Raw genomic sequence first — 12,214 nt, 5'->3', positions numbered from 1 at the left:
CAAAACAAATCTCCTGATACTGCGGGCATGGAGCTTGATTTCTGAGGAGAGAATGAGTATGCAGAAGCACAGGTACTGAGAGGCCAAGTGAAAGTCCCAAATCCACAACATGCACCACACACAGGTCACAGCACAGGAAATGGAACGTCAGGTAAAACCACATTGCCTTTATTTGGCTAAATAACAAAATCCAAATGACTGAGAACAGATTAGTAACGGACAGGAAAAGTACAGACTGAACCCCAGCTGAGGAGCTCTTCCCTGTGGGCTCACACTGGTGATGGGCAGACATTCACGACGAAGTGAGTAGTCCTTTCCAAGACTCTTGTCTTTTTTGGGATCCTCAATACAAAACAACCCAACGAATCCAAGACATGTGTTCAAAACAGTTTTCCCCCTCAAAAGGCGGGAAGGCCCACTTCAAACCTACAGGAAGGCAACCCGACTCATCCCAGCGCTAACCCGGCTTCTGTTCTCTACCTCAGTCCGAGCGCCAACATAAGACTTCGGCAGACAAAATCTTTCTTCTTCAAGAAAATTAACATTAAGTGGTGTAATCCCAGTAACACGTTCTACTTCTTTATTTGGAAAAACAGAAGCTAGGCACCACTCTCTATCCCAGGACAATCTATACTATGAGAGAAAACAAGAACAATCATTGTTATGACTGAAAAATATAACCTTTAAAAATACTTATATTGGTAAGGTTAAAAAAATAGCATTAGTTAAAAACATTGTTAAGGGAGTTTTCTTTTTCTACCTGTATTGGTTCAACTTCTGGTGAGAATGAGCGCTGATAGAAAATCTAGAAGCTATGGCTTTCAGATAATTAAAGAGAAGCAGCAAAATAGAACTGATTTGGAAAGATTTTGGTAAGTGATCTGGAACAGGATTAAAAAGGCAATGAGCCCTGAAAATTAGCTACCCATAGTCACGATAATCCAGGAAGGAAGAACACAGCCCCGTGAACCATGGTGGAAAGAGTATCTAGAGATCATGTGACCAGCTGTGCAGCCTCGAAAAACATCCGGGCTTGTCAGCGATCAGAAAGTGTCAAAAGTTTTCTCAACTCCCTCACATGGTTTCTCCTCTCCAGGATTTTCAGCCTCCTCACATCCCTAACTTTCTTACCCAAGCCTCAGCAAAATCACGGTCTCTGGCTCTAGCTGTCAGAACAGCTGCAGCAGTACCAACCATCCATTTCTAGGCCTCTGAAGTTTCAACTTCCGTCCCTCAGTGCTTCGGCGCCCGGCATGAGAAAAGAGCAAGCTTTCTGTCCAGCCCACCTTCAGGCAGGGGCAGCGCTGGCACCTCCTCAGCTCCAGCTGCCAGGCTTTGGCCCTGGCCTTCTCCTGTCTGCTCTACGGCCAGCTTTTCTGGCTCTATCATCTCGGCCACATCTGGCCCCTCCATGTTGACTGCTTTCTGGCATGGGATTCGGGGAAACAGCTCCACAGCCTCGAACACTGATATCCAAAGAGTTAGATCACAGGCCTTGCGGTGTACAAACCTCTAACCTCATTCACGTGGGCACAGACGATCACATGATGCAGCAGCCCACCGTCTACCCACGCCTGTCCAGCACCTCAGAACACGTTTCCCCGAAGTATCTGATGTGCCACACCATAAAAGTTTTTAGCTTTCGGTCAAACTATGAGACGGAGGGGGCAGGAGCTCACCAAAAGGGGAAAGGGAGTCTCCCGAGGCCATGTACATTTGCTGTCAGCCTGCGGGTCCCTTTCCATGCACAGGGCACGCCGGCAGCAGCCCAGTGAGAGCAGAGGAAGAGGGCTCCGACATTTGGGACCCAGACAGTAACTCAGGAGGTGTGGGGAAAACCGCATTCAGGGCCTCTCTCTGTCTATCCAAACACACTTGCACAACGTCCCGCTAAGGGACAAGTGGGGCGGCTTCGCTGCCTTTCCACGCCGGGAGAGCGAGCCGGACCGAAGCAGGCAGAATTCCCAGAAGGAGAAAAGTTCAAAGACGAGACTACACAAAGCCGGTCACACAGGAAAACACTAACTTCAACTGTTTCAAAGACAGGATTCCAAGCCAAAGCTTGTATGAATCGGGTTTGATAGAAGAACTGCGCTTCGTGAGAAGAGTTAGAAATGCCATTTTCATAGGTCGCCAGGACAGGAGGCTGCGTTTGCCCTCTCCTACCTTTCTGAATGATCCAAGTTTATTTTTTATTAATTATTTCTGTGGTTTTTTTTTTTTTCCTTTTCTTTAGGGACAGTGTCTCACTCTGGTGATCCAAGTTTTTTTATTTATTTAATTTTTTATTAATTATTTCTCTCTCTCTCTGTGGTTTTTTTTTTTTTTTTTTTTTTTTTGGAGACAGCATCTTGCCTTGTCACCCAGGCTGGAATGGGGGGCAATGGCACCATCTCAGCCCACTGCAACCTCCGCCTACTGGATTCAAGGGATTCTCCTGCCTCAGCCTCCAGAGTAGCTGGGATTACAGGCATGCCCCACCACGCCCAGCTAATTTTTTGTACTTTTAGTAGAGATGGGGTTTCACCATGTTGGTCAGGCTGGTCTCAAACTCTTGGCCTCAAGTGACCCACCAGCCTCAGCCTCCCAAAGTGTTGAGATCACAGGTGTGAGCCACTGCACCAGGCCTGGGTACTCCCAGTTTTAAGAGCCTCGGTAGTCCTGCTGTGCAGGCAATGATTCTAGCCTCTGACCCTCGGGCAGAAGAACAGGTGTTACCAGGAAGTGTTTAGGGAGTGGACCATGAGACACTCACAGTCCTAGCAGAGAGGCAAGAAAAGAGAAAATGTGGTTTTCTTAGCTGAAAACACTGACTCTCCACCCCCACAGGGGTATTTATGAGTGACAGGGGTGGGGCCTGGACATAAGCAATTTCCCCCTGAATCTAGTACAGGGTCACCGGTGGTTGATGATCTGCGAATCCATGTAGCTAAGGAGATGGGAGACTGAGGCTTTGAAAGTTAGATCATGCTCAACAGCAGGCGCTCAGCATTAGCATTCTTCTATTTGCAATCCAAGTGTTGAATCCCCTGGGCAAGCTAACGCAGGAGATGGGACCACAACCACCAGGCGTGTGTGAGAACTGGGGAGAAAAGCTACCACACTCTTGTCACATGAGGGTGTGCTCTGTGGCTTGCTTTGGGGGCGGCGGAGGGAAATCCCTGCCAGCTGCAGCTCTCAGAGGGAAAGAAACACTCTATGGAGCACTGGTTCCAGTGAAGAATGTTCTTAAGGGGGACACAGGTCAAGATAAGGCTGTTGCTTTAGAAAGGAAGGTTTTTCCTTAGGCTTTTGCTTCTACATTCGGTGCAAATCTAAATATTCAATATGGCTATGAGCAAAATGGATTAACATCAAGTTCCAATGGCAGACATTTACAAAGTACCCTTTCTAAAAGGCTAGGCAATATTAATAGCATTCAAATAGGAGCAGCAGGGCCAGGCACTTACTCCCAGTAGGAAACTCTCTCAGCTGACACGGTATAGGTTTGAGTATTGTCCCGCTCCTCTCCTTATCAGTCACCCTAAAAGTGTTCCTTCCTTCAAAGGTAGATGGCAGGAAAGAGACTGACGGAAGCTCCCAAAGAACTGGGCAACAGAGTTTTCTGAGACGATGAACACAGCAGAAACACTGCGGGTGACGCCATGGGTCTGGTTCCATCCCCATCAGTGTCTTCATGGACCCCATTGGGTCCAACAAGAAACTCCTCAGGGAGTAAGAAAAGTGAGGCTCAGATCTCCTTCTTCCCACAGCCACAGTGGCACTGGTGACAGCCACACATTGAGGGGATCTGTGACTGTAATTCGGCTTTTGGCCTTTCCTTAAGGAAATCAAAATTAGGGTATTTCTCCACAAATCACCCATCGGCACGGCTCATTTCGGGAAGGACTTGGCAAGCCACTTTGCTTCAGAACAGAAGGCAAATGCTAGAGTGGACCGGGAAGAAAAGGCCTCTGCGGATTACACTGCCTCCTCCTTCTGCCCACTCCTCGGGGGCAAAAAAATTAGTTCTACATTTGAAAGACTAATTTTAAAAAATTAATAAAAATGACCATTTCCCTGTCGAGATCACGTGAACATAGCATGAACGTGAACATACCCTGGGGAGGGTGAGCGGACGCAGAGGAGGCTTCTAGGGTGCAGGCCACCTCCTTGGCGGGGTGAGTGAGGTCTCCTGGAGGATGGGCTGTTTCGGTTCCCCGAGTCCTAGGTCCTCTTGCCTCGGTTGTCTTTCCTTTGTAGCTGTCCTTAGGTTTAGTGTTGGGGTCACAATTTGGAATTCAACAGAGAGCTTCTGAAGGTAACGGGACATGGGGAGAGGAAAGGAAAGGAGGGAGGGAAAGTCAGTCTTCTTCGTCCTCACTGATATCACAGGCTGCCACCTTGCGCCTGGAGGGATTTGCTGGAGAGCAGGGTGGAGAAGTCTTGCCAGAGAAGGGCCATCGGAAAGACGGGGAGGGGGAGCGCTCACGAGCAGGGCTGCTGCTGGGGCTCTGCTTTGGACTGATGGCCTGGAGCATCCGGCCTTTCCCCTCTTTCAGCATATGTTTCTGGAGAAATCAAAAGGAAGAGTTAGAAAAAAACCTGTGGATCCTACTAAAGCATCCCTGAAGCATCTGGGACTAGGGTAGTCTATGCTACACTCTATAGTTAAGGGATCTCACCTGCTATCATCAACTGGGAAATTTTCCGTTTGTCCTGAATAATCGATTCTAGTATCCAAACACCCTCACAGACAGATCCTTCCTGTTATCTAACCTAGGGCTCACTCGCTCAGTCTTGTATTGGATTGAAAAGACAGCTACTCCACCAAGACAGATTCCCACCTGCCCTGGGGGTCCTGCTATAGCTACTTGGAGTGGAGGCCGCTTTTTTTTTATTGTTCTTTATTCTTTCCTTTCCTTCTACATAAAATCATACCACAGAAAGAAGCCGGGCAAGGCTACTTGCTTATCTTGTCACCAGATTTCAAGGCTGATAGAGAGCTGGCAAAATTATCTAGGAGAATGTGTAACCTCTTTCTGTAAAGATTTCAGAAACCTTTTTGGGGACAGTTGAAACACAGTTCTGCCCAGATAAGGGGAACAGATTAGATAACTTCTTAATGTCGACGTCCCTTTCTGTTCAATGATTCTATAATTCTCTCCACAACATGGGAATTCCCTAAATTATCCAGTGGGAAGAACGTACCAGTGCTCCTTCTGGACCAAACATTTCCAGAAAACTTCCGATGAATTCTCGGGACTTCTCCTCCCATTTCTGAATGAGGTCGATGCTTTTTTCCTCCACCTTCTGAACAAATTCTTTTGACTTTTCCTCCACATCTTTCACTTTCTTCTTTACTTTATCAACCCTCTCCTGCAAGTGGTATTTCTTCTCCTAGATTAAGAAATAACTATTTTGAGAAATAATACTCATCCTAAACTTCCCTGCCATAAGAGAAAGAAAAAACATGGCCCACTGTTTTCAGTGTAGAATTTTGCTTGGCTTTAATCTACCCCACGTCATTAGCATAGTAACAGCTAAGATATGCTGTGGATGCTCATACAAAAAGTGGTAATTCTAATACTGTGTGCATTTGGGTCTAAACTAAACATACAGGCTATACCCAGTAACAGACAGGCACGGAGCCAAAGAAAGTCAGAGTTTTACAGATAAAACATCAACTTGGAACATAAACATGTCCAGTATGACCCAAATCTCATTTTAAATGGAGATACAGAGGCAACTAAAAGATCACTGCAGAATACTACCGAGAATAAACCAATTACAATCGACTGGAAGAGGAAGATCTAGATCTTTTACCTAATTAATCTGCTTATCATGCTAGCTGTTTCCCCTCTATCACTGGCTTACTCTATTTTTAAATGAGTTGTGGTTTTTGCTTTTTGTTTCTTTGGTATTTGAAAGTCCATTTACTCATCTGCAAAATGATGAAACTCTTTGGTCTTGCCAACTTTCCTAAAGATAAGGAAAATGGTGTAAACCCTCTGGTGGAGGGAAGGAAATATTTAGTCAAATGAAAAGTGTCGTTGGCCAGGCACAGTGGCTCACGCCTGTAATCCCAGCACTTTGGGAAGCCGAGGTGGGAAGATGCTTGAGGCCAGGAGGCGGAGGTTGCAGTGAGCCAAAGTCGCACCATTGCACTCCAGCCTGGGCAACAGAGCAAGATTCTGTCTCAAAAATAAATAAATAAATAATAAAAATAAATTGCACATTCGTACTTACTTCGTCGGTTGTGTGGCTTTATATGAATGTGTTGGCGCAAGGCCATCACGGCAGAAGCTGCTGCTTCCTTCTCTTTGCAGAGTTAACACAGTGGTGATTCGTTCACTGATCTTTTGGGAGTGATCATTAGAACCAGCTGCAAAGCCAGTTCGGCAAAGATGCAGTGGGAGGCAGTATGTACCCTACAGAGCGGGGACTCGGGTGAGGCTGGAACTCACGTTGATGAAGCTGACGTTGAGCTCCTTCGCTGTGTAGCCCCGCTGCAGGTTCCGCCGCGCATACACATCGTAGTCCCGCACAATCCGGGTGATGATGTCTGATGTGGAGATGCCTTCTGTCCTCTGTGTTGGAGCAAACATGCCTAACTCAGAAACACATACAGACAGACACTGTGAAGTTCTGGTTGGCTCCAGTGTGAAGACTACATGGAAACTGGGAGCAACACTCCTTTCCTTTCCTCGAAAAGCAGAATCTGTTATTACTAAATGAAACTGAGATACTGACATACAGAAGGAAGACTGAATCAAAGGCTAGAGGTAAGACAAACAAGAGTTACGTAGCCCTAATATTAAGAAAAATATGAGGAAGCTCTCCTGAAATTAAGAGAGATATCAAAAGCAGATGTTTAGACCAAGAATCGATGGATGTCACAAACCAATGGCAAAGAACTGATGGATGCTATGCTCATCTTTACCTTTTACCCAAAACGTGACCTGAAAGATGTTAAGCTTCTAACGTACACATTTTCCTCTGTAAAGCAGCACTATGGCTGCACATCCGCGGCTGCCCCTGAGAAACCCACTCACCTGCTTCCTTGATGTGCTTATAGACATCGTCACTGCCAGCAGATGAATAAGGGATGTCATCGTGGGCTACAAAATCAATCTGAAAAGAAGGAGACATCATTTAAAACCCAGGATAGCTGCCTTTCAGAAAGACCCAGGACACGTTCTCAGGCCGAGAGAAAAAACAGTAAGCAGAGGCCAGGCCTCAGTGGACTTCGTATCTCTCTTTCCTTTGCTCATAAATTCTACAATCTACTCATAAATCACCCGACCTCATTATTTATGGAGTGTAGATATGAAGTTAGCCAGCTGCTTTTCTAGCTATTTCTACCAGACTACCAGACTACTGTTACCCTCACTCTGCGTACCATCACCTTGCAGTATCAGTAGGGCCAGAGGGTTTGCTGGTGAGCCAGTTCATGGGTGCAGCCTAGGAAAGGTGGAAATCTCCCTGTCCTAGGTCTGGAAGGATTGGTCAAATGAGGGTTTCTAAAAATATGAGAAAGAGGTTACTTCTTTCTTAGCTGGTTTCTCAGTCCAGGAGAAAAGGGAATATAAAATAGCAACCACGAGCCCTTTAACTGGAATAGACGCGTCTACACTCCTGAGAAATACAAACCCGAAGCCAGAAAAAGATCTATCATTTTACTACTTTTTTTTTTTTTTTTCTGAGACAGTGTCTCACTCTGTCACCCAGGCTGGAGTGCAATGGCACGATCTTGGCTCACTGCAACCTCTGCCTCCCAGATTCAAGTGATTCTCCTGCCTCAGCCTCCCAAGTAGCTGGGGTTACAGGTGCGCACCATGACACCCAGCTAATTTTTATATTTTTAGTAGAGGTGAAGTTTCACTGTGTTGGTCAGGCTGGTCATGAAGTCCTGACCTCAAGTGATCCGCCCACCTCAGCCTCCCAAAGTGCTGGGATTATAGGTGTGAGCCACCATGCCAGGCCATTTTACTACTATTAATATCCTTTGCAAGAACAAGAAGAGATCAACAGCTCTGGGATTCATGTCATTCAGAGACATGCCAAACTTCACGTGCTCCTTCCTGAAAGGGCCACAGGCCTTTTGCTAATAGTTACTAAGATCACTATACCAACTCCCAGAGGCCGCTGTCGTGTAGCGCACGCTGACTGGGGCTGTGTCAGAGATCCTCAGCTGGCATCTCAGTTACTCATGAACAACTTGTCAGGGATCCACAGGCAGCAAAGTAAAGAACAGGAGGCCGGGAGGACCACCTGAGGTCAGGAGTCCCACACCAGCCTGGCCAACATGGCAAAACCCTGTCTCTACTAAAAATACAAAAAATTAGCCAGGTGTGGTGGTGGGCACCTGTAATTCCAGCTACTCAGGAGGCTGAGGCAGGAAAATCACTTGAACCCCACTTGAACCCCAGAGGCAGAGGTTGCAGTGAGCCGAGACTACCCCATTGCACTCCAGCCTGGGCAACAAGAGCAAAACTCCGTCTCAAAAAAAAAAAAAAAGAATGGAACAAGCAAAACTCACAGCTGAGTATATACTGTCAATAAAGAGAAAAGAGAAGTTAGAAATCCCGCTAAGCTCATACTTCTGTCTGGGGCTGTCCTGCTGTGATGTGAGAATAAGCTTGCTACCTTTGGTGCTACTGGCTGCAAAATGTTGATGTGGAAAAGCCAGAGAATTACAGGAGGTCTGTCCTAGCCCTCAATATCCTCAGTCGTTACAATAAACATCCCCTCTTCAGGCTTATGCATGTATTGCTTTAGAAGCACTCTGGCAGCTTTTATTCTTTCTGCCTCCAAGAACAGTTTGCCTACAGCATTCCCAATGCCCCTGTAGGGAGCTGACCACATGCTTGTGTGTCCTCAGGCTTGGGGGTCCCTAACCCGGCCTAATAAATCCTTCTCAACTTTTACAGGAAATCTGTGGCTTTTTCTTTTTTTAAATAGAGACAGGGTCTCGCTATGTTGCCCAGGCTGGTCTTGAACTCCTGGGCTCAAGTGATGCTCCCACCTTGGCCTCCCGAAGTGCTGGGATTACAGGCATGAGCCACCACATCTGGCTGACATCTGTTACTTTAATGTGGGAGAATTAAAAGGAGGAAAGGGATTTTACAATCACTCACTGAGTAAAAGTGAGAAATATCCTTAACTTCTGATTCCACACAATTTCTAGCCTAAGATCAAAGCCCTGAAATGAACCTTAAGTCAAGAAAAGTCCATGTTCATCTGCTTTGTTTCCCAGTAATGTGAGGTCTTCAGAATGTGCCTGGGGCTACGGATATGCTAAGGAGACTGGCATGCTGTTAGGGGTGGGGGAAAGTCACGTAACGTAACCGAAGACTTCAGTTCCCGGCCCTGCTAAGTATGACTTGGGGCAGGTTACTTGGTTTCTCTAGGCCTCGTTACTCATGTGTGAAGTGGAAATGATGACCATACCACAGGACTGTTGTGGGGAGAAAATGGAATAGAATGAATGCAAAAGTGCTTGCAAACCATCCAACCCTGTGTAATGTCAGGGATGACTGCCACCACTAGGAGCATCACCACCAGCTCCTATGAAACCTACGAAAAGGCAGAAGTAAAACAGGGCTAGTGGAAAACCAGCCACAAGCATTGAGAGTTGAGGCAGTCCTGGAACAAGGAAGGGAACATGCGCCCGGTTTCTTACCCGGTGTTCTGCCAGGAACTCAGGTGTGAGGGTCCAGGGCGCGTTCCTCACGACCTCGTCCACGTAGCGGCAGTGCTGCACCGCATCGTAGCGCTCATTCTCATTCATCACCGTGAAGCCCTTGAAGTTGTGCGTTAGCTCATCACTGCAAACTGAGTTCCCCACACCAGAAAGCCATGAGTCAGAACCCTCTTTGCTTAACCACTCCCGTCTCCTCCCACTTCTTAGGACTGCAACCATCTTCCCCAACTGGAGAAAAGTCTTCTCAAGGTAGTTCAACCTGGGCACAATGCCCGTCCTAACGCAGCGTATACTTTCAGGAGCAACACGAACAGTATGTTCATACTTTGGATAAGAAACAGTGCAACAGGGGACCAAGATCTTTGACTCTGAAATAAACCTGCTGTGCATGTCGGTATCAATTAAGTTCTTAAACATGTTTTCTTGTTTTATTAATGCTGGACTGGACCACATAACATTTCCTTGGCAGGCTTTTATACTCCAGTTGATTCAAAACGATAAACTGAAATCTAAAGGAAATGTTTTTAAGTAGGCAACAGAAGTCACTGTTGCTCCTGTGACTGCAGAAACTCCGCTAAAAACAGTGAGATAAATGTCAGATGTCACAGTCAATGAGCTCGAAGCTCCTCTCTCCAGATTTAGGTTGCAAGTACCTCACATACGTCACGTGTTTTAGAAAGGCTGTACGACATCCTTCATTTAAAAATGAAAACAAGAGCCATGTACTCAGGTTGTAAAGACAGAAGAGAAAGAAAGGCTACTATCATCTTGTTCTTCACAGCACCTGAAGTCGTCAGATATTTTCTTACCTCCCACGATGAGGTATGTATTAGGGAAAAGGTTCTTTGCTTGCATCAGAGCTCGGGCATGACCAGAGTGAAATAAGTCAAATATTCCATCAGCATAAACTCTCACGGGCCGCTCACCTAAATACAAATGAAAGAATTTGTCGCCGGGCGTGGTGGCTCAAGCCTGTAATCCCAGCATTTTGGGAGGCCGAGGCGGGTGGATCATGAGGTCAAGAGATTGAGACCATCCTGGTCAACACGGTGAAACCCCGTCTCTACTAAAAATACAAAAAATTAGCTGGGCATGGTGGCGTGTGCCTGTTAATCCCAGCTATTGAGGAGGCTGAGGCAGGAGAATTGCCTGAACCCAGGAGGCGGAGGTTGCGGTGAGCCAAGATTGTGCCATTGCACTCCAGCCTGGGTAACAAGAGCGAAACTCCGTCTCAAAAAAAAAAAAAAAAAATTTTTATCACAAAAATACATTTCTTTTTTGAGACTGAACCTTGCTCTGTCGCCCAGGCTGGAGCACAGTGGTGCGATCTTGGCTCAGTGCAACTTCCACTTCCCGGGTTCAAGTGATTTTCCTGCCTCAGCCTCCCGAGTACCTGGGACTACAGGCACATGTCATAACACCTGACTACTTTTTGGGTTTTTAGTAGAGACGGGGTTTTGCCTCGTTGGCCAGCCTGGTCTTGAATTCCTAGCCTCAAGTGATCCGCGCACCTCAGCCTCCCAAAGGGCTGGGATGGCAGGTGTGAGTCACCACGCCCAGCCACAAAAATACATTTATTCAATATCCTGTACTTGGCAGATGGAAATGGCACTGTGAGTTCCGTGACTGCATACTCATTCAAGGTGTTCTCTGGGTATTCACCCTGATTTTGGGGGTAGGTTGGATTATGAAAAACAACATCACAGACTTCCTTGACTATAAGTAAAGACCTTTTCATTTTTTTCTGGGACAGGGTCTCACTCTGTCATCCAGGCTACAGTGCCATGGTGCAATCATAGCTCACTGCAGCCTCGACCTCCTGGCCTCAAGTGATCTTCCCATCTCAGCCTCCCGAGTAGATGGGATCACAGGTGCACACCACCATGCCCAGCTAATTTTTTCATTTTTTGTAGAGACAATGTTGCCCAGGCTGGTCTTGAACTCCTAGACTCAAGCAGTCCCATCTCAGCTTCCCAAAATGCTGGGATTACAGGTATGAGCCACTATGCCCAGCCTATAAAGGTATTTTTGACATCGTCATCTCAACTAACTGTCTTTGTTAGCCTGGTTGTACAAAACTTCTCAGGCACAAAAAACAACAGAGAACTGACTGTCAACTTAGAAGCAAGAAATTATTTCCTGGGGTACAAGACTAAGTCCAAAGCCAAATAAACATTAAAAATGAAACCAGCATAATGGTTCATCAAAGTTTAAATAATAAATCTAAGGAGTCCATGTAACTTATTTCCTTTATGTGAGTAAAGGAAGAGCTATTTGACTGCAGCACCAGAAAGTGACAGTAGGAACATCTGTGTCATTTTGGGAAAGATGGGCCCAAAGTGCCATCAGACGTGCTGCGCTGAGGCTGAGGACCAGACACATCTCCTTCCTGTCTTAAGGGCAGCGAATCAAGGGAAGGAAGTTTATGAATGTTTGTTTTCAAAAAGCTTTATTCGTAAACAAGTAGATTTTAAACCAAGAAATCATACATTGCTGAAAGGAATTATCAGCAACTTTCTAAAAGGGTAA

The 12,214-nt window shown here is 46.3% G+C and overlaps 1 protein-coding gene across 3 annotated transcripts in view; it reads right to left on the bottom strand.

The window, feature by feature from the left end:
- Positions 1 to 147: 147 nt before the first annotated feature.
- The window catches only part of PCYT1A (phosphate cytidylyltransferase 1A, choline), a 53,845-nt gene continuing 41,778 nt past the window's right edge, over positions 148 to 12,214 (bottom strand). For all 3 annotated transcript variants that reach the window (XM_074406106.1, XM_010341435.3, XM_074406105.1), the window contains 6 exons: positions 10,495 to 10,611; positions 9,665 to 9,816; positions 7,035 to 7,113; positions 6,447 to 6,589; positions 5,191 to 5,379; positions 148 to 4,550 (listed from right to left, as the gene is read on the bottom strand). In XM_074406106.1, the coding sequence (XP_074262207.1) occupies positions 4,344 to 4,550; positions 5,191 to 5,379; positions 6,447 to 6,589; positions 7,035 to 7,113; positions 9,665 to 9,816; positions 10,495 to 10,611 (887 nt within the window). In that variant the 3' untranslated portion in view covers positions 148 to 4,343. The remainder of the gene's footprint in view (positions 4,551 to 5,190; positions 5,380 to 6,446; positions 6,590 to 7,034; positions 7,114 to 9,664; positions 9,817 to 10,494; positions 10,612 to 12,214) is intronic.

The sequence above is a fragment of the Saimiri boliviensis genome, chromosome 9, assembly GCF_048565385.1.
Source record: "Saimiri boliviensis isolate mSaiBol1 chromosome 9, mSaiBol1.pri, whole genome shotgun sequence".
Lineage (NCBI taxonomy): Eukaryota > Metazoa > Chordata > Mammalia > Primates > Cebidae > Saimiri > Saimiri boliviensis.
Note: the sequence above shows the minus strand (reverse complement) of the source record. Positions and strands in the feature narration are given on the sequence as shown.